The 20,650-nt window shown below is 46.0% G+C and overlaps 1 protein-coding gene across 1 annotated transcript in view; it reads left to right on the forward strand.

Moving 5' to 3' along the window:
* Positions 1-20,650, forward strand: part of LOC120928674 (cactin-like) — a 362,945-nt gene that overhangs the window by 137,936 nt on the left and 204,359 nt on the right. The window contains exon 7 of the mRNA XM_040339676.1: positions 13,211-13,333. Within this exon, the coding sequence (XP_040195610.1) occupies positions 13,211-13,333 (123 nt within the window). The remainder of the gene's footprint in view (positions 1-13,210; positions 13,334-20,650) is intronic.

Here is a 20,650-nt window from a genome sequence, read left to right on the forward strand (position 1 = left end):
GATACTTGTCCCTAAATATTTCAAACTTTGGTCTGCCCATTTAAATTTATAACTTAAGCCTACTCCTTTTGCGATTTCCTTTGGGATTGCTACCATCAGGGCCTCTGACTTGCTACAGTTTATTTTAAAATATGAGAGTCTGCCATATAATTCCATTTCTTTAATCAAATTCGGTAATGACACCACCGGATTTGTTATTGAAAAAAGCATATCATCTGCATATGCTGCTATTTTATGTTGTGTTCCCCCTATTTCAATTCCTTTAATATCTTTATTAAGGCGTATTTTACATAAGAAAGGTTCCAGGGTCAGCGCAAATATCAGGGGTGAGAGTGGGCACCCTTGTCTTGTCCCATTTGTTATCTTAAAAGGAGGCGAGACTACTCCATTTGCTTTTACCTGCGCCGTAGGACTTTTTATACATGCTTGCAATCCATCCAACCATCCTCTCTCCTAGTTTTTATATGTCGCAAAACTGAGAACATAAACTCCCACCCCACCCGATCAAAAGCCTTTTCTGCATTGGTCCCAAGGAAAACGCAAGGAGTTCTGGACGAGTTTGTTGGAATAAAACCTGCTTGGTCTTGATGAATCAGGGAGGAAGTTGTTGTTGTAATCTAAGAGCCAGTATCTTGCTAAATATCTTTAAATCCATATTTAGCAGTGATATTGGCCTATAGCTACCGCATTGCTTCAAATATTTACTCTCTTTTGGGATCACTGCTATAATGGCCTTCACTGTTTCAGAATGGAAGAATGATTTATCCCCCATTTCGTTAAACATTTTAACCATAAAAGGTATCAATTCCGGACTAAGTGACTTATAATACTGGGCCGTAAAGCCGTCTGGGCCTAGTGCTTTCCCATGTTTCATAACATTTATTGCATTTTTTACTTCTTCTGCTGTTATTGGTGATTCCAGCTCCTCACTAACTGCTATTGGCAGACACGGCATCCCACTTAATTTTAAATATTTGTCCATTTCTGCACGGTCTGGTACCCCCAAATCTAAATTATAGAGTGAGGAGTAGAAATCACCAAAAGTTCTGCAATTTGACCTGGCATTTGGACCTCTGTTCCATCTTTTTTCTTAATTAAGGTATATATGTCCATCCTTGTATTTCCCGCAATGCTCTAGCTAACTGTCTGCCACATTTGTTCCCTGATTCGTAACTGCATTTACGGCCTATCTGCAATGCCATTTTTGCTCTATATTGTAGTAGTCCTATCACTTGAGTCCTTATTTTGAATAATTCTTGTTCTACTGCAGATGTCTGAGCATGCTTCTGTCTTGCCTCTAGGATCTGAATCTTTGCTAATATTCTGTTAATTTAGCCTCCCTGGCTTTCTTAATCTTGACCCATGCTAATCAGTATTCCTCGTATTACGGCTTTGTGTGTTTCCCCAATTGTCCCATAGTACTTTCTGATTGTCAATTCTTTCTGAACCTCCTCCAGAACCACTGGGTCCTGAAGGAGACGCTCATTAAAGCGGGAGTTCACACCATTTAAAAAAAAAAAAAAATCTCCCCTTAGCTTCCTGCTCGTTCGGTCTAGGGGAATCGGCTATTATGTTAAAATATGTGCAGTACTTACCCCGTTTTCGAGCTGCATCTTCTTCCGTCGCTTCCGGGTATGGTCTTCGGAGCGGGCGTTCCTTCTTGATTGACATCTTCCGAGAGGCTTCCGACGGTCGCATCCATCGCGTCACTCGTAGCCGAAAGAAGCCGAACGTCGGGGCGGCTCTATACTCGCCCTGCGCAACCGACGTTCGGCTTCTTTCCGAAAATCGTGACGCGATGGATGCGACCGTCGGAAGCCTCTCGGAAACCTGTCAATCAAGAAGGAACGCCCATTCCCGAAGCCCATACCCGAAGCGACGAGAGGATGCGTCTCGTAAACGGGTAAGTACTGCACATATTTTAAAATAAATAGCCGATTCCCCTAGTAATAACGAGCAGAAGCTAAGGGGAGAAAGTGCCCTCTAAGGGTGAACCCCCGCTTTAAGTTTCCAAGTTATTGCAGTTGAATGTTTTCCCTCTGCTGGTTTGTATTTAAAAAAAAATGGTGCATGATCAGACCAAGTTATTATACCAATTGAGGTTTCTTGAACTGAGTGTAGTTGTTTATGTGGAATTATAAAGATGTCAATTTGTGAATAGGACCTATGGGAATTGGAGAAGCAGGAAAAGTATTTTTCCTTAGGATGTAGTAATCTCCATATATCTACTACCTTTGCTTCTAACATTGCCTTTGAAATCCCCTTTCTTACTTTGGGTGATACGGATGATGTCCCCACAGAGGAGTCCTCACTAGGTAACTAGGTATTAATGGGACATTCGCATCCCCCCCCCCCCAAGATTAACTGCCCCTCTGAGAACTCCATAAGTATACCCAACATTTTTTTTTTAAATGTATCTTGTTGAACATTCGGGGCATAATAAGTTGCAAATGTCATTATAACCCCTCCAATTGTTCCTTTAATTAACAAATATCTTCCTGCTGCGTCTGTCAGAGCATCCCTATATTCCCACGCTACTCTATTAGATATCATGATAGATACACCTTTGGTCTTGGCCTCTGAATTAGTTGCATGGTACACCATTGAATAGTCTCCACTCCTGAGTAGTTTTCTTTAAATTGAGTTTCTTGAATAAAGGCGATGTCAACCTGATATCTCCTAAGATCCTGTGCTAACATTCGACGCTTGTCGGGGATGTTTAGTCCCCTAACATTAAATGACATAATCTTTAGGGTTTCCATTGTCTCTTACCTACTTAGCACCGTTAAAGACTAGTCAAAACTTAAATGGAAGACCGAGGGGACCACACAGTCTGAGGAAGGGCGAAAGGGGACGAGGGACTTCAAGGAGAGAGAGCGAGAGAAGAAAAAAAAAAACACAAAAAAAAAAGGAAAAACAACCTCACACTTGCACTCCAAAATCCAACCCACCCTCCCACCCACTTTATCTAAAGACTCTACAGCCAATCTCTGTTTGGCCGCAAGAGCCTGTAAAGCTTCCTTGCTTATACCCTCAATTCCCAATCTATGATTCTTGAGTATTGGCCTATTGGGGCACCTAGGTTGAGCACAGCTGCTCCAGGCCGAGCACTCCATCCACTTCCCACCTATTTATTTATAAATATTTGGTAGCTTTTTCTCTTTTGTCCCTGAAATAAAAAATAGTTGTCAGTATTTTCAAAGGTTGCTTGCTTCGCACCCTTTGATCCAGGCCTTTATACAAGGGGTAACACGTACAAGTCCGCCAGTTATGTCTCCCTTGTGCTCGGGGATTGAGTCTGGTTTGTCGCTTACAGGGTCAGCACCTTGGGCCGATGCACCATATTTCCCTTCATCCTTCTAACAAGGGAATTGGTGTTCTTGGTTGCGGTAGCCTCCACAAGAGCATTTCAGTTGTGGCAACTTTCTTTGTATAGAGCCATACTTAATTATTCTTAGGGATAGGGTGATGTTAAATCCTCACCCAGCCTTATTTCCTAGAAGGATCTAGTTTTCATTTGAATCAAGATATTCTTGCCTACCTTTTTTCCAGAACCTTGTTCCGCGGAAGGAAACGTTTTTGCTTTTCTCTCAATATAGATGAGAGCAGTTAAAGATCTATCTAAAGGTTTCAGATATAAGAAACTGACGTTTTTGTTGTGCTCCCAGAAAAACCCTGGAAATGGGCAGGCAGTGTTCAGATCAGCTATTAAAATGGTTACACTCTCTCGTTAGAGTAAGAAAAGTCAAGGCCTATCTGAAGCGCTGCTCGGATACGGAAAACTGATGTTATTGCTCTACCAGGAGGCCCCAGGAAAGGGCAGGCAGCGTCTAAATCAGGAGGCCCCAGGAAAGGGCAGGCAGCGTCTAAATCAACTGTTTTCAATGTTGATTCATCAGGTTATTATTCAGGCTTGTGGTTTAATGAGAGGGTTTCCCCCTGTTTCTTTTAGAGTGGACCCTACCAGGATAGTAAGTGCTTCATGCGTGGTGCATTACCAAGCCTTTGACTCAGATTTGCAAGGCCGTAACTTGGTCATCGGTGCTTTTGTTCACAAATTTCTATCAGGTGAATGTAAGATGGCAAGAGGGTGCCGCTTTTTGGCGCAGTATGCTGCAGGCAGCAGTATAGGTCCTCACGTCTGATGGCGGTCCTCTTCTAAGAACACCAATATACTCTCAAAGGATCACTTCTCAAATTAATTTAAAATGCTCTGTTAATATTATCAATAATCATTTGCCAGTAACGGAACAGTTTCATCTATGAAGTTGTATGGGTGTTCTATACGATCTGTGGATCACAAACAGCTGGGACAGCCTCTTTGTAGGTGAAAGGGAGACCATTTGAGCCTGTCCCTGCATCGCCTGCCATGTCATCACCATCTATGTCTTCAATGTTTTTTTCCCAACCTTTCCTACCAGGCATTTGAATGTAAGCCAGGGATTTGTCCAGCATCATCCTGTAGTGGGATGAAAAAAAGGCCCTTAGTATCCTCTACATTAGCCAAGTAATCAATAAATTGGGGGGAAATTAATCCCATTTTTTTTTTTGGCTTGTATTGATGGAGCGTGTCGGAGGTATTGGAAAAATCTGCGATGAGAAATATCAAATCCCCCTTTCAAAATCTGGAAAGATCTAAATTGGCCTTGTGCAAATAGCTGGTGTAAAAATCGTACCATATAGGAGAAAAGGAGGAAACCCCACGATGGCCTATTATGTGTTAAGTGGTTTTCCACCCCAATTTCAGAGAAGAGTATTTTGATGGATCTCTAAACCCACCCATTTCCCACTGAGCCAGGAGATGACATTTTGGGTCATGGGCAAGTAAAATGGCTTGATTCGGGTCATATGGTCTTGGAGTTCCTCACCCTGCTAGGTGTTGTAATTGTGCAACAAGGAAATATAATTTCGTACGAGGTACTGCTAAGCCCCCGCCATCTTTCAGTAATTGTAAAATGAATAAGTGGATTCTGGGGTTTCTACCCTTCCATGTAAAAATGCGTAAAAGAGAATCAATGCTTTTAAACCAACTATTGGTGATTCACACCGGACAAATATGTAAAATCTTCAACAGTTGTGGGACCCAGATCTTTTTAACCACTTCGTTACCAGGCCTATTTTGGCACTTTTCTCCTTTATGTAAAAATCACAATTTTTTTGCTAGAAAATTAATCAGAACCCCCAAACATTATATATTTTTTTTAGCAGACACCCTAGGGAATAAAATGGCGGTCATTGCAACTTTTTTTCTCGCACGGTATTTGCGCAATAATTTTTCAACCGCCTTTTTTTAGGGAAAAAAAACTGTTTCATGAATTAAAAAATAACAAAACAGTAAAGTTAGCCCATTTTTTTTGTACAATGTGAAAGACTATGTTGCGCCGAGTAAATAGATACCTAACATGTCGAGCTTTAAAATTGCGCACACTCATGGAATGGCGCCAAACTTCGGTACTTAAAAATCTCCATAGGCGACGCTTAAATTTTTTTTACAGGTTACTATTTTTGAGTTACAGAGGAGGTCTAGTGCTAGAATTGTTGCACACGCTCTAACGCACGCGATGATACCTCGCATGTGGGGTTTGAACGGTGTTAACATATGTGGGCGGGACTTGCATGCGCGTTCGTTTCTGCACGCGAGCGACCGGGACAGGGGCGTTTTAAATTTTTTTTTTTTTACTTCATTTCTTTATTTTTACACTTTTTTTTACCTTTTTTTTTTATCACTTTTATTCCTATTACAAGGAATGTACACATGCCTTGTAATAGGAATCGCTGTGACAGGTCCTCTTTATGGAGAGATGTGGGGTCAATAAGACCCCACATCTCTCCTACAGGCTTACAAGCATGAAATCGTTGAAAAAAAATCACTGATTACATGCCGACAGCCGCGATAGCGGCTTTGTTTACTTCCGGTACCGGGGCGTGACGTCATAACGTCGCGCCCGTCCTCCGACGGTCATAGAGATGACTGTGACCGTCTGGTCACCAGTCATCTCAATGGTTCACCAACGAGCGCCGGCCGATTCGCTCTCCTCATTCAGATATCACTGCACAAAGTCGAGGACGTCCTACGGGTCTCAAGTGGTTAATGAGGTTTGTATGGCTCACCACAGACAGGCTTTAATTTTTTATTTCAAACCTAGTCAAAAGGGGCTGTAGATTATATTTTAAATCTTCTTCCTTGGGGTGAAACCAAACCAAAGAAACGTGTCTCTCCTTTCGCCACCACGCGCAGTTTGGAGTTTGGCCGGGTACTGCATCACATTTGTACTTCCACTGAAAAGTCCGGGAAGAAAGATACTTTGAAACTTAATTTCAACCGATCCTTTTGTGCGAGCCATGGAGAGAATTTTGTCATGGTCTAGAAGTTTGAGGATCAACAGACGAGGATGGTTGTCGGACAGAAGGGGGACGGGCTGGAATGCAATGTTCCCTTTCTGCTGCAAAGAAGGGCGTGAAATTGTGTTTGTCAAATGTATCTAGCAGTAATTTTTCAAGAAAGGCGACTGGAACTCTTTCTAAAATGCGTTCTGGCAATCTCAGGATGTGAACATTATTTCTGCGTAAGTGATTTTCAATTTCATTAGTACGAGTAGCATAGGTTTGAACAGCGATGTTAGCTTTAATATTGTGTTTGGCAGGGGCTATTTTGTCTTTCAAAGAGCTCATTCTTCCTTCAACTGCCGTAGTGCACTCCCACACATTCTGCATGTCATAACGGATAAGCCCCACCTCCTCACGCAATTGCTGAAATTGGTTAGTAGGTGTAGTCAAAGCAGTGTTGCCGCATTGTACAGCTTGTAGTACATCTTTTAAGAGCTCAGGAGAAGAATCCTTTAATAAAGCTCGAGTGTGCTCAGCCCAGTCTCCCTCCTACTCCACTGACAGCATTTTCTTTCTCGTACATCACGGGACACAGAGCGGCATATTCATTACTATGTGGGTTATATGGAGTACCTTCAGGTGATGGACACTGGCAATCTCAAACAGGAAGTGCCCCTCCCTATATAACCCCCTCCCATAGGAGGAGTACCTCAGTTTTTTCGCCAGTGTCTTAGGTGTTGGTCATGGAATAGCTTTGCCTCCACATCCTTGGGATCAAGGCGGGCTATCCGGATCTGTCCAAAGGCCTCAGAGCTAAAGTGGACAGTACCCGGGCCCCAAACCGTGGGGTTTTGCCCATAATGCTTCTCTTTTTAGAGAGCTGGACCCTGGGCCCAGGACTTAGAACCTTTTTGGTACCTAAGGTAACCTGTTTGCCAGGGTGCTATATGGGCCCAGGACAGTGGGTTCCTTCTAGGACCCCAGGGCCTGAAGGTCTAGTACGCCACCCACGGAGATGGGGGAAGATTGGACCTCTTGCTGTGCAAAGTCCTGCGGCATGGAGCAGGTAAGAAAGGGGGGGGCCTGCGGGACTTGGTTTGTCGGCAGGCTCTCTAGGGGGGATCTTTGGGGGATGTGCCTGAGTATGCTCTTGCATTGGCAGTTTGGGGCCACTATGTCTATCAAAGAGACAGGATGGTCTAGGTTGGGCTCCCATGTGTGATCTCCCTAAGTATGTGTTGCACTGTAATTATCTGCTGGGCGCTAGGTTGGGAAAGGAGCTGTGTGTTTGGCCATGCTTTCCCAGGACTGGGGGGTCAGTGACTCACCTGAGACCTTACCTGTCTGGGTGCCGTGCGGTGCTCGTCCTCCAGCATGTCAGGAACGCTTCGGCGTGGCCCCCATCCTCCGCAACACGGGCACGCGCGCGGGTGCACGCCCTGTAATATAGGCGCAGGGTGATGATTCGCGCCGTTGTGGAGGAAGGGGGGCGGGACGTCTAGTCTCATAAAAGGAAGGGGCGGCCCTTCCTCTATGCTGTGTAGCTCAGTTGCTTTCTGAGCTTGAAGGAGGAGGACACAGAGCGGCTGCAGGGCGGCTGAGGGCACCCAGTGGCGCAAGGAAGTATTGCAGTTCTGGTAAACAGAACTAGCTGTGTGGTTGCTAGCCTAAAAAATTCCTTATACAGCAGATGGATACTTGCAATTTTTTGAGGGAAGACAGCATGTTTTCATAAAAATAGGAAATATACTGGTCTTCCCATTTTGGTTTTGGACGTTAGTTGTTACTACCGTTCCCTAAACCGTACCATTCTTTCTCCTAGCTACAACAATCAAAAGTTGTAAGCAGGGGTACCTCGGTATTGTACCATGGCTTCCAAGGGTTCAGGATCAGGGGGTACAAAAGAAAGGGGCTCCCCCTCAGATTCTGACGGTTCAGGTCGGCCTATGCCGGTACTCTCCCCACAGGTTAATGCACCAGTGGCGCCTTGGTTGAGCCATTGGGGAGATCTGGTGCTGAGGCTGCATCAGATCCACCCAACCCTGTGTTTATCACAGAGAGGATGCTAGCCATCTCCTTGGAGGGGCTAGAGAAAAGATTGGCGGCTATGATAGCCAAATCTACACTGGGTAAAAAGCGGACTAGGTCTCCGTCGCCTGAGTGTGGACCCTCAGATGCTGAGGTTCTCTCCCCGGGGGGATTTGAGTTGCAGGAGGATCATTTGGACCGGGACCAAATAGGTTCAGAGGTTGAGGATTCGGCTAATGAAGAGCCTTGCTCAGCCTCCCAAGCGGAAAGCTTCTGGGTTCAATCCCTGACAGACATGGTCCACTTGGCGTTTAAATTGCCCTTGCCGGAACCTCAGGGTTCGGCCGTATCATCTTTAGGCTCTTTGAAAACGCCTCGGAGTAGCGCCATTTTTCCAGTCCATCCTCTTTTAGAGGAATTAATCTTCCAGGATTGGGCACGACCAGACAATCTTTTTACCACCTAAAAGATTTTCCGTCGTCTACCCTATGGAAGAAAAATTTGCCAAAAAGTGGGCACTCCCAGCGGTGGATGCCGCCATCTCCTGTGTAAATAAGTCCTTGACTTGCCCGGTGGAAAACATACAAGTGTTTAAAGAACCGGTTGATAAGCGTTTGGAAACACTTTTAAAAGCATCCTTTATTACGGCAGGTGCAGTAATACAGCCAGCGGTGGCTGCTATTGGCGTTAAGAGACAAGACAAGACAAATGCTTAAAGTTATTCCGGCCCAGCAGGCGGAAGAATTATCTGATATTCCTAGAGCTATGTGCTTCGCGGTGGATGCTATAAAGGACTCCATCCAGCAGGCGTCCGGTCTTCCGTGGCCACAGGCTACAAATTAGAATTTCTAAGAATTCCTCCACCTCATTATCAGGAGTCGAGAGTGCCAAACGAGCCAACAAAGAAGGCCGCCTTAATGGCGGCATTAAATCATTTGCTTTACCAAGGCGTGATAGTAGACGTACTAGGGCTAGGGTTCAACTCCAATCTGTTCATCATCCCAAAGCCCAACGGCGATGTCAGGCCAATCTTGGACTTAAAGGGATTAAATGCGTACTTAAAAGTACGCTCATTCCGGATGGAATCCGTGCGATCGGCAGCCGCCGCACTCCAGAAAGACGACTTTCTGGCATCCATAGACATAAAAGATGCTTACCTTCATGTGCCAATTTTCAGCCACATCAAAGGTTTCTACGCTTCACGGTGGCTCGGCGTCATTTTCAATTTGTGGCACTCCCTTTCGGGTTGGCTACGGCTCCTCGAGTATTCACGAAGGTCCTAGCTCCAATTCTAGCCAATCTAAGAATCCAAGGGGTCACGGTCCTAGCATACCTGGACGACCTCCTAGTCATAGATCACTCGTCTCCTTGCCTGGAACGAGCAGTGGCTCTCACGGTTCGGTACCTAGAAAGGTTCGGCTGGGTCCTAAACCGAGAAAAATCAGCTTTCCAACCCACAAAGAGGTTGGAATATCTCGGCATGTCATTAGACACGGAACAGCAAAAGGTGTTCCTGCCTCGAGTAAAGGTCGAGGCCATCAAAGAATTGATACATCTGGTTCTAAGCAAAAGAGAACCAACGATTCGCCTATGCATGCGATTACTAGGCAAGCTAGTGGCCACTTTCGAGGCGGTGCCATACGCTCAAAGCCACACTCGCGTCCTGCAGGCAGCCATTCTGTCAGCATGGAGCAAAAGGCCACAGGCCTTGGAATTTCCTTTGCCACTCTCATCAAGAGTCCGGCAAAGTCTGTGTTGGTGGTTAGACCCTCAGAATCTACTGAAGGGAAAATCTTTCAGCCCCGTGACCTGGAAGATAGTGACCACAGATGCCAGCCTGAAGGGCTGGGGAGCGATCTTGGATGGTTGCACTCGCCAAGGTACTTGGGCACAGGCGGAGAGGCAGTTGCCCATCAATATCTTGGAGCTCAGAGCTGCTCGGCTAGCCCTCAAGGCTTGGACATCCTAATTGCAGGGGTTCCCGGTGAGGATACAATCAGACAATGCCACGGCTGTGGCATATATATCACCAAGGGGGAACCAAGAGTCAAGCAGCTCAGAGACAAGTGAGCTTGATTTTCCTATGGGCAGAGAATCATGTGCCCTGCATATCGGCAATATTCATTCCCGGGGTGGACAGCCTGCAGGCGGACTTCTTGAGTCGTCAGACTCTGTCGCCAGGGAATGGTCCTCTGCATCCGCAAATATTTCAGATAATTTGCCAGAGGTGGGGAGTGCCGGACGTGGATATCATGGCATCAAGGTTCAACAAGAAGCTAGACATGTTCATGTCCCGGACACGGTACCCTATGGCCTGCGGAACCGATGCGTTGGTTTGCCCTTGGCATCAGTTCAATCTTCTATATGCCTTCCCCCCGCTACAGTTACTACCCCGCCTGTTACGCAGGATCAGGGTGGAGCACAAGCCAGTCATCCTGGTAGCTCCAGCATGGCCCAGAAGGGCATGGTACTCACTAATCCTAAAGATGGCAGTGGGAGACCCTTGGACGCTTCCTCTACGACCAGACCTACTCTCACAAGGCCCGATCCTCCACCCTGCATTACGGCGTCTAAATTTGACGGCCTGGCGGCTGAATCCCTGATTCTTAGGGGTAGAGGTCTGTCTAGACAAGTAATCTCTACCCTGATTAAGGCTAGAAAGCCAGTCTCCAGAGTAATTTATTACAGGGTTTGGAGGGCCTATGTAGGCTGGTGTGAGTCCAAGAAATGGCTTTCCCGCAAGTATACCATTGATAGAGTATTAAGTTTTCTCCAGCTAGGAGTGGATAAAGGCCTGGCATTAAGCACAATCAAAGGTCAAATTTCAGCTTTGTCAGTGTGGTTTCAGAGGCCGCTGGCCACCCACTCGCTGGTTAAGACCTTCATTCAGGGGGTCTTGCGTATTAATCCTCCGGTTAAGTCACCACTTTGCCGTGGGACTTGAATCTTGTTCTGTCAACTCTACAGAAACAACCTTTTGAGCCGTTGGCTGAAGTTCCTTTGGTTTTACTAACAAGGAAGTTGGTATTTCTGGTCGCCATAGTTTCCGCCAGAAGAGTGTCAGAATTGGCAGCCTTATCTTGTAAGGAGCCATATCTTATTCTGCATAAGGACAGGGTGGTTCTCCGTCCTCATCCTTCCTTTTTACCAAAGGTTATATCCAGTTTTCACCTGAACCAGGATTTGGTATTACCATCCTTCTTTCCGAAGCCCACTTCCAGAAAGGAAGGGTTGCTGCATACCTTGGATATTGTCAGGGCCATGAAGGCCTATCTTAAAGCTACAGAGAAGATTCGGAAAACAGATGTGTTGTTCATTTTGCCAGAGGGGCCCAAGAAAGGGCAGGCAGCTGCAAAATCCACAATCTCAAGGTGGATTAAACAGTTAATTTCTCAGGCCTACGGCTTGAAGAGGTTGCCTCCTCCTTTGTCAGTAAAGGCTCATTCTACCAGGGGCCATGGGCGCCTCCTGGGGCAGCACACCATCAGATCTCTATGGCTCAAGTATGCAAGGCGGCAACCTGGTCTTCAGTCCACACGTTTACAAAATGTTACCAGTTGGACGTAAGAAGGAATACAGATACAGCCTTTGGGCAGGCAGTGCTGCGGGCTGCGATTTAAGACCCTCAGAATCGGGGGCACCCTTGAGTTAAAATTTAAATTCAAATTCAATTTTTCTCGACGAAGTTGAATTTATTATTATTTGAGAGTATCTCTGAATTAAATCCTTGTGTCTTGGGAAGATGTCTCCCTCCCCTCAGTAAAGCATTGCTTTGGGACATCCCACATAGTAATGAATATGCCGCTCTGTGTCCCGTGATGTACGAGAAAGAAAAAGGGATTTTTTAATACAGCTTACCTGTAAAATCCTTTTCTTGGAGTACATCACGGGACACAGAGCTCCCACCCCTCTTATGGAAACATTTTGGGAGGCATACTGCTTGCTACAAAACTGAGGTACTCCTCCTATGGGAGGGGGTTATATAGGGAGGGGCACTTCCTGTTTGAGATTGCCAGTGTCCATCACCTGAAGGTACTCCATATAACCCACATAGTAATGAATATGCCGCTCTGTGTCCCGTGATGTACTCCAAGAAAAGGATTTTACAGGTAAGCTGTATTAAAAATCCCTTTTTCCCCTCCTCTCCCCCTGCAGTTCTCCAGCCAACACATGGACGTACTTTTACAGTTTCGCAGGTACATCTCTACTCTCGTGGTTTGTTAAGGGGGGGCGTGAGTGGACCGGCACAATCTTTGGCGTCCCATGCCCCAACCTCTCCTTTATTCTTTTGTGTCATTGATCTGTTGACTGGGCAGTGGAGCAGTGTGGACCGAAGGGTGTTCTGACCCTACAGCTAGATGAGGGGAGAGGTACTGCCCTCTGAGGATGTCTCTGGAGCAGATAATAGACAGATGTCCGGCAGGTCCCAGGCTAGCGCCCGCTCACATCTGCAGCTTGGATAAGCCCCAGTGTTGTCAGTTTTTAATTGGAAAGCAGAGGGACTGGCAGGAACACCAGGAATTTTACACAAAGGAAGCATACAATAAGGAGTTTTCTCATACAATTTCATGGTACAACAGACCCATATCAGGAATATGAATTGTTGGGGTAACAAACACTTTAAGGAAGTAGTGGGAATCTGTTACAAAGAAAGATACCTGTAGCACACAGCTCCGATGGATGCAGTGATTTTCTAATAATGCGATTTACTTGTTCTGGAACAATAAGGCAGGTGTTAGGTACTGAGTCACTGTCCCCCGCATGCTATTAATTAGGAATGGCTGTTTCCATCTTTTTAAAAATGAAAGTAAGTGTCTAACTGTGAAATCTAATTTTTCTCCTCTGTACTTTTCAGGCTTCGAGAGAGGCACCAGGATATTCTGCGACAAAAACTGTTCAAGCTCAAGCAAGAACAGGGTGTTGAAAGCGAGCCTTTGTTCCCTATTGTAAAGCAAGAGCCATGTTCTCCATGTGAAAGGTTAATTTTAAATTTGTCTTCTGTGCTGTGTAATTGTGTTCTGTTTTAAAAAATTCCATAATCTAGACACTAGACTGTCTAGTCATCTGATTTATCTGCAAGTAAATACATACAAGTAAATACATCATTATTAAGCTGCAAATCTGATATTCAGTAACCATTCAGTGCAGGTTAATCTTCCAGGTGCATGTATTTTAAATGACCGTTATTTACCATAAGTGAATATTTGGCAAAGGTCATATTGTCTGCTTTATAAGTATGCCCCCAATCTTAAAATTTTAAACAGACTTCACCGTATACTTCATGACAGCGCACCTCGTTTTCCTCAGTGTTGTCTACTGCTCTCTTCCAGTGAACTAATCTAAACTTGCTATAGCCTATTATTAACATTATTGTTATACAGGTCAGTACAATTACAATATAGTTCAATACATAAGGAATAGGAGGGCCCTGCTCATGGAGCCTACAATGTAAAGGGAGGGGGGATGGTACAAAAGGTAATGGCTGCAGGTGATGCTCTGATGGAGGTGACTCAAATACAGTCCTGAGGTGGGGTAGTGTTCCCTGAATAAATACATTTTTAACCTCCCTGGCGGTATTCCCGAGTGTGGTTTGGTGTGAAAATTCAGTACCATTAGTGGTAACCCCGAGCCACACTCAGGACTGGATCCTGGAAGAGGTTACTTGCCTTGTCCCTGGGATCCCGCAATGTACTCCCGCTGTCGGATCTTCTGCTCGAGGCACTGTGTCCTGGCTTCCATTTCCTTCGAGCGTCACGATGCAGGGGGTGGAACCAGCGGCAAATTCAAAATGTATACAGCACAACACACTGATACAATGTAATCCTATTGGATTGCATTACTAAATAAAATTGACCTTAATAGACAGATGTACCCCCCCCCCCCCCCAGTGCTTTCTCCAGTACCCTTGCCTGCAGTTTTACTGTACTTTCTGTCTGTAAACTGCAGAACGACCATGGCATCAAAAAAGCGTGCCTCTACCTCAAAAGCGGTATATGATTTGCTGGAAAACAGCGGCGGCAATGCAGAATCACTTGCAGAATTGAGTGATGGCGATTTGTGGGGAAGTTTGTCATCGGAGACGGAAAGCTATTTCAGAGATGATCCTGCGACTGTGCCCAGTGATCTGCGGACTTGGTGCTCGATTGACTCCAGTACGGAGCGCCCCCAAGATTCCCGTTTACTGGAGCACCTAGTATCAAAGTGGAGGTTGAAGATGACAACCCCTCGTCATACCCCCAACTCTTTTTGACTGATGAGGTTATTGAAAAAATTGTTACAGAGAAAAATCGGTACCAGGAGCAACGTGCTGCTGAGCATCAGAGATTTTCAAGAAGCAGAAAGTGAGAACTAGTGACCAAAGAGGACATCTGGAAGTTTCTGGGCCTAATAATTCTTCAGGGAGTGGTGGGGAAACCCCTGCAGAAGTGGTATTGGACAACCAAAAAATTACTAGCCACTCCTTTTTTTGGCACAGTCATGTCGGAGTACAAATTTTCTCTGATAATGAAATATTTGCACTTTGAAAATAATAAAGAAATTGATGAGACTATGCATCCAGCACCAAAACTCAAAAAGATTTGGGAGGTATATCAAATTATTCAGAAATTTTTCCAGAAGACTTATGTACCAGATAGATACATCAGTATCAACAAAAGTCTAATGGCCTACAAAGGAAGACTCGGCTAGATATAGTATATAGCATCAAAGAGCACGATTTGGCATAAAATCATTCATGCTATGTGAATCGAGCACAGATTATATATGGTGTTCGGTCCTATAAACCGGGAAAGGAATAAAATTCAACGAACGATTCAGTAATTATGGGTTGGCAACTGCTTCAGTTCTTACTTTGAGCCATTGCTGAATCAAGGCTAAGGTTAACATTGCCTTAAATTTTTACACTTCTCCAGAACTCTGAGTTTCCTGAGTCTCCTGTTCTCCAAACCCACCTGCAGCCTACAGATTCGCCATAACCTGCCCTTAACCCCCTCAATCACGAGACAATCCACACAGGTGTTGAGGGTTAAACACGCAGTGCATAAACTGTTTATTAGATACAAGCCATACACTTTTACACACAGTTAGGGACATCTCCTTAGCTTTGTCATAGAGGGGAGGGAGTAGGGGACAAGGAACAACCAAGAGGGGAGGGAGTAGGGGACATGGAACAACCAATTGGAATTGAACACTTGTACATTGAAACAGACTACAGTTAAACATAAAGGATTATGGTAAGCAGGGTGCCCCTCAATACACATCTCCTGCATAGAGACTTCTCCAGACCAATGTCTGTGCCATGAACGAACACAATTAAACACAGCAACAAGCGGGGGGATGGGGAAGAAGGGATGTAGCATTACATTACCTCAATGCCAGCTTGTCCCCAAGTCTCTCAGTCTCTTCTGGGCCAAATTCTTTGGGTAGGAGGCCAAACCACAGCCCCCTCCAAAACGCACAGTGACAGTGGCTTCTGTAACATTTCTCCCCTTTTAAAAACGGACTAACCAGGTTCCTGACCCTCAACTGGTCTGGACCTGTGTTTAGTCACAAGCTACCACCCCAGGCAAACAGGAAAAGGAAAAGTATGACTCTGGAGCTGGGGAGCAAAACCGCACATACGGTCTCCCGTGAAAAAAACAGCTGCTGCAGAGTGGGAACAGCTGTCCGAACTCCCCTGATCCTGGGCTGGGTTGCAGGTATTGGGGGTAGCTGAATAATCCTCTGCCCCGATGCCAGCGCTTCAGCTGGTAGGGAACGTAGGCTGGTAGTGCTATGCAGTTGGGGAGGAAAATGTACTTGCTTTTCTCCTGGTGTAGTTACCAGCCGCTTGGGAGGTATCTTGCAGGGACTATCTCGCGGACTCTCCATCTCTTTTTCTGATGCTGGGCAGAAGCCAACAGCACTCTGCCCCGTAGCCTCTGTGTCTCTCTCTCCGTCTCTCTCTCTCTGTCTTTCTCTCTCTGTTTTTCTCTCCCTCTCTTTCTCTCTTCATCTGTCTTCCTCTTTGTCTGTCTGTCTCTCTCTCTCCTGTGTCTGTCTGTGTCTCTCTCTCTCTCTCTCTCTCTCTCTCTGTCTCTCTCCTTCTGTCTCTCTCTGTGTGTGTCTCTCGCTCTGTGTCTCTCTCTCCCTCTCTGTGTGTCTCCCTCTCTCCCCCTCTGTGTGTGTGTGACTCTCTCACACACACTCTCTCTCTCTCTCTCTCTCTCTCTCTCTCTCTCTCTCTCTCTCTCTCTCTCTCCCTCCCTCTGTGTCTCTCTTCCTCCCTCCCCTCTTTCTCCCCCTGTCTCTCTCCACCTGTGTGTCTCTCTCCACCTGTGTGTGTCTCTCTCTCTCTCTCTCTCTCTCTCTCTCTCTCTCTCTCAAATTCAAATGAGCTTTATTGGCAGGACCAAATACATGTTCGCATTGCCAAAGCAGTTGAGTTTGTATAGGAAAAGGGGAAGGGGGTAATATAACGGGGAATGGACATAAGTCTGTGAAAGGATTAGGTCCTCAGTTTCTCATGTTCCTCTCAGTCTCTGACACGCTGTCACATATTGGGCAGCTATCTTCACCATTGGCTCCTCTTCTCCTAGTAGAAATTGGAGTTTCCTCTTCTCTTCTGTAGAATTAAAGTCTGGGATGAGAGCGGAGAGTCTCTTGAAGTGAGTGTCCCTCACTGATGAGTACTTGGGGCAATGTAGCAGGAAGTGTTCCTCATCCTCCGGGACCCCCTGGTCACATTGCTGGCACAGTCTACTCTCCCTGGGCTTGTAGGTCTGTCTGTGCCATTCTAATTCCTTTTCCAGGCTGTGGGCGCTCAGTCTGTACAGGCTCATTGTCTGTCTTTGGGGTCTTGTAGCACCTCCAGGTACGGGCCAGTTTGTAGTCTCTCTGCAGTAACTGGTAAATCGTTATTTTTTTGGAGTTTGTTATTTCGTATCTCCATTCTCCAACATGTTTTTCTTTGGAGTTATTTTTTATTTGAGATTTTGTCAGGCCGCATTGTTAAGAGTTTGGGTAGACAAGGTGTTTGATGAGTTGTTTCAGGCCACACGGCTTGGGACTGGTTCTTACTGTCCAGTAAGAACCTTACTGTCCATAAATGGTGGTATGAGTTGGGACTGCTGTTTTGTAGGTGATCCCAGTATGATGGCGCCCTCTTCTGTACTGTGAGAAGTGAGGGAAATCTACCTAACTCGGGCCGGCAAGCACTGTTGGAGGTGCTCCGATGGACTTGGAGGAGGTGCTTGCAGAATTTCCAGATGGAATATTTCTGTTGGGCTGGGGTCCCATTTGGATTGGTCTGGGTAGGTGACAGGACCCCAAACTTCACTGCCATAAAGAAGAATTGGGGCGATGACGCTATCAAATATTCTGAGCTAGACTCTCACGAGTGGTTTTAGGTGGTACAGCCGCCTCCTGATGGCATAGTAGGCTCTTCATGCCTTGTCTTTTAGTGCCTCTATGGCTGGCTTGAAACTTCCTGATTGGGTAATGCCGAGGTATGTGTAGCTGTTGGTTTCATCCACAGTGCGGTTGTTTATTGTGAAGGAAGGGCTCTTTGTTTGTTTTGTATTTATTTTTCTTTTGAAACACCATGGTTGGGGCGTGGCTTAGTAATTGCGGAGTGGAGGTGACACATGCTGAGCACGGACCGCACCTCTCCTCTCTATTGCACGCAATCTAAACCTGAAGCGCTGAATAAGGTGGACGTTTGAAGCCCTGAAAATATCTCCCAAACATCCTCCAGACATCCTCCTACGGGTGAATTGATGCTGAAAATTGGTGAGCTAAAGACGAAGGGTGGCTGTGCTAGCGGCGGATGCTGCATGAGAAGCGGGGAGAGATCGCGAGTGTGGAGCCAATACACACCGCTAAACTGCAGAGAAGTGGGGAGAAAAACCGTGAGTGTGGTGTGTGGCTGTGCTAGCGGCTTATGCCGCAGGTGAGAAGCTGGGAAAGACCGCGAGTGCACACTGCTAAGCAATACACACCGCTAAGCTGCTGAGAGAGAGAAGAGGGGTGAGAAGCGTGGAAAAAAAACGCGAGTGTGGAGTCAATACAGTGTCAAGCTGCTAGTAAGAAGCCGGGAGAAACGGCATGTGTGAAGCCTGGATGCCTGGTGATAGATATCCTGGAAGTAGGTGAGCCTACAATAGAAGTGGGATAAGACGGGCTCAGACTGGCTGCAGGTAGTGGTTAAGGACTTCTTAGTTCTTATCTTCCTATCTTTTGTGGGCATATCAGGACATATTTGAACATATCTGAACTGATAGGACTAAGACTCTGGGGGACCGGTCAGTGTTTATTGGGGAGTTTGCTACGGGATGAATGTAGCCAAGATAAAAACGGAAGTGAATCCACAGCAAAAGCAGCAAACAAAGGCACTGCTGGCCCCACTAAAACAGCCTGAGATTAAAGATTACTTTTTACGCACAAGAGCCGCTACAGCAAGGGCTTCGGTTCTTGAGACGAGGGAGACAGAGTAACCGGAGATACCTAGAGCAGCACTTCGAATGAGCCTTACTACATCACAGGCTACGGAGGGGGGAACAAGAGGAGATAAGTAGCTGGGAGTGTAAGATATGGCTGAAAATATCACAGGTGGAATAGACTTAATGGCGATTCTGCAGGCACTACCAACGCGGGATGAGATGGCGATCCTGCAGGCTCTCCCGACAAGGGATGAGATGGAAACACTTGTGACCAGGCCTGAGGAGGGTCATCGGAAGGAACTGCAGTTAATCAGATCTGAAGTGCAGGCCCTCTCAGAAAAAATTTCAATAGAGGGGACACGAGTGGTGAAACTGGAAGACCGGGTAACTAAGTTAGAGGGAGATGGGTAAAAAAGGAGTCCCTATATAGATCAGAGTTCAGCGATATATTTGAAATTTGAAGAGGTTGAAGACAGAAGCCGGAGGTTAAATCTCAGGTTCAGAGGGATATCGGAAGAGAACGAGGGAGGACCTCTACAAAGAGTAGTAAAAATGATATGCCAACAGCTTGGGAGTCGAATCAAAACAGGAACAGAAGCAGATTGAATTTGATCGACTGCACACGGCCCTGGGGCCACGGCCCAGTGACCCGGCAAGACCCAGAGACGTTATAGGTCGTTTTCATCACTATGCCCATAAAGAAATGATTATCGGTAAGGCCTGAGAGGTAAAGATAATTAGATTTTAAGAAATGACAATAAAAATTCTTCCAGACCTTTCATGGGCTACGTTACAACGGAGGGCACAATTACGTCCGCTTCTGGAAAAAAATAAATCCGTAGGTGGAACGTACAGCTGGGGATACCCTATTGCACTTTTTGTGAAGAAAGGGCCATTTTCGTTTTTATTATCGGAACCGTCAGAGCTTCCAGAGTTGTTTAAAGCGGATGTGCCACTAAAAAAAATATTAAAAGCCAGCAGCTACAAATACTGCAGCTGCTGACTTTTAATATAGGACACTTACCTGTCCTGGAGTCCACGGCGTCCGCAGCAGGGTGACGAGTGATCGCTCGTCACCCTGCTGCTCCCCCCTCCATCCACGGTGAGGGAACCAGGAAGTGAAGCTCTCCGGCTTCACTGCCCGGTTCCCTACGGCGCATGCGCGAGTCGCGCTGCGCCCGCCGATTGGCTCCTGCTGTGTGCTGAGAGCCGAGTGTTCCCAGCACACAACGGGGGACAGACGGGATGTCAGAAAAAAAAACATCTTTTGCCCGTGACGTGTGGCCGGAAGTGGGTGCAAATACCTGTCTTTAGACAGGTATCTGCACCCCCCTCCCCCCTGAAAGGTGTCAAATGTGACACCGGAGGGGGGGAGGGTGCCGATCAGCGCGACTTCACTTTAGGGTGGAGATTTAACTTTCTCGGAATTGAAAAGTTTGAAGTACCAGACTGGCTGCAGCCAATAGAAAGACCACATAGAAAGACGGGCCCACAAACGACAAAAGATCGTGAGTCACAACGTAGAACAGCAGAAAATCGGAATGAATCATAGAGACTGGAGTCGGGAAAAACCGTGAGTTAAAAATAAAAATAGAAGGAGAAATTACGGCAGTACAAGATTATGATTATATATGACTGATCTTGGTATTAAAGCTGCCGGCCGGTTGCCTTGCCTTTTTTTTTTTTTTAACTATGGCTATCTCCCCCATACCGCTACCCCACTGATACCCCCTCAGAGGTATCATATATAGGATGTTAAGAGGAGGAGAGGAAGGGGAGACATGGATAGACTATACCTTCTTCAGGTTTTTTTTTTTTTGGTCCCCTTTTTTGGGGGTTAATGGGAAAAGTTATCTCTCATGGATATATTAATGCAT

Source organism: Rana temporaria, chromosome 1 (assembly GCF_905171775.1).
Source record: "Rana temporaria chromosome 1, aRanTem1.1, whole genome shotgun sequence".
NCBI classification, from domain to species: domain Eukaryota; kingdom Metazoa; phylum Chordata; class Amphibia; order Anura; family Ranidae; genus Rana; species Rana temporaria.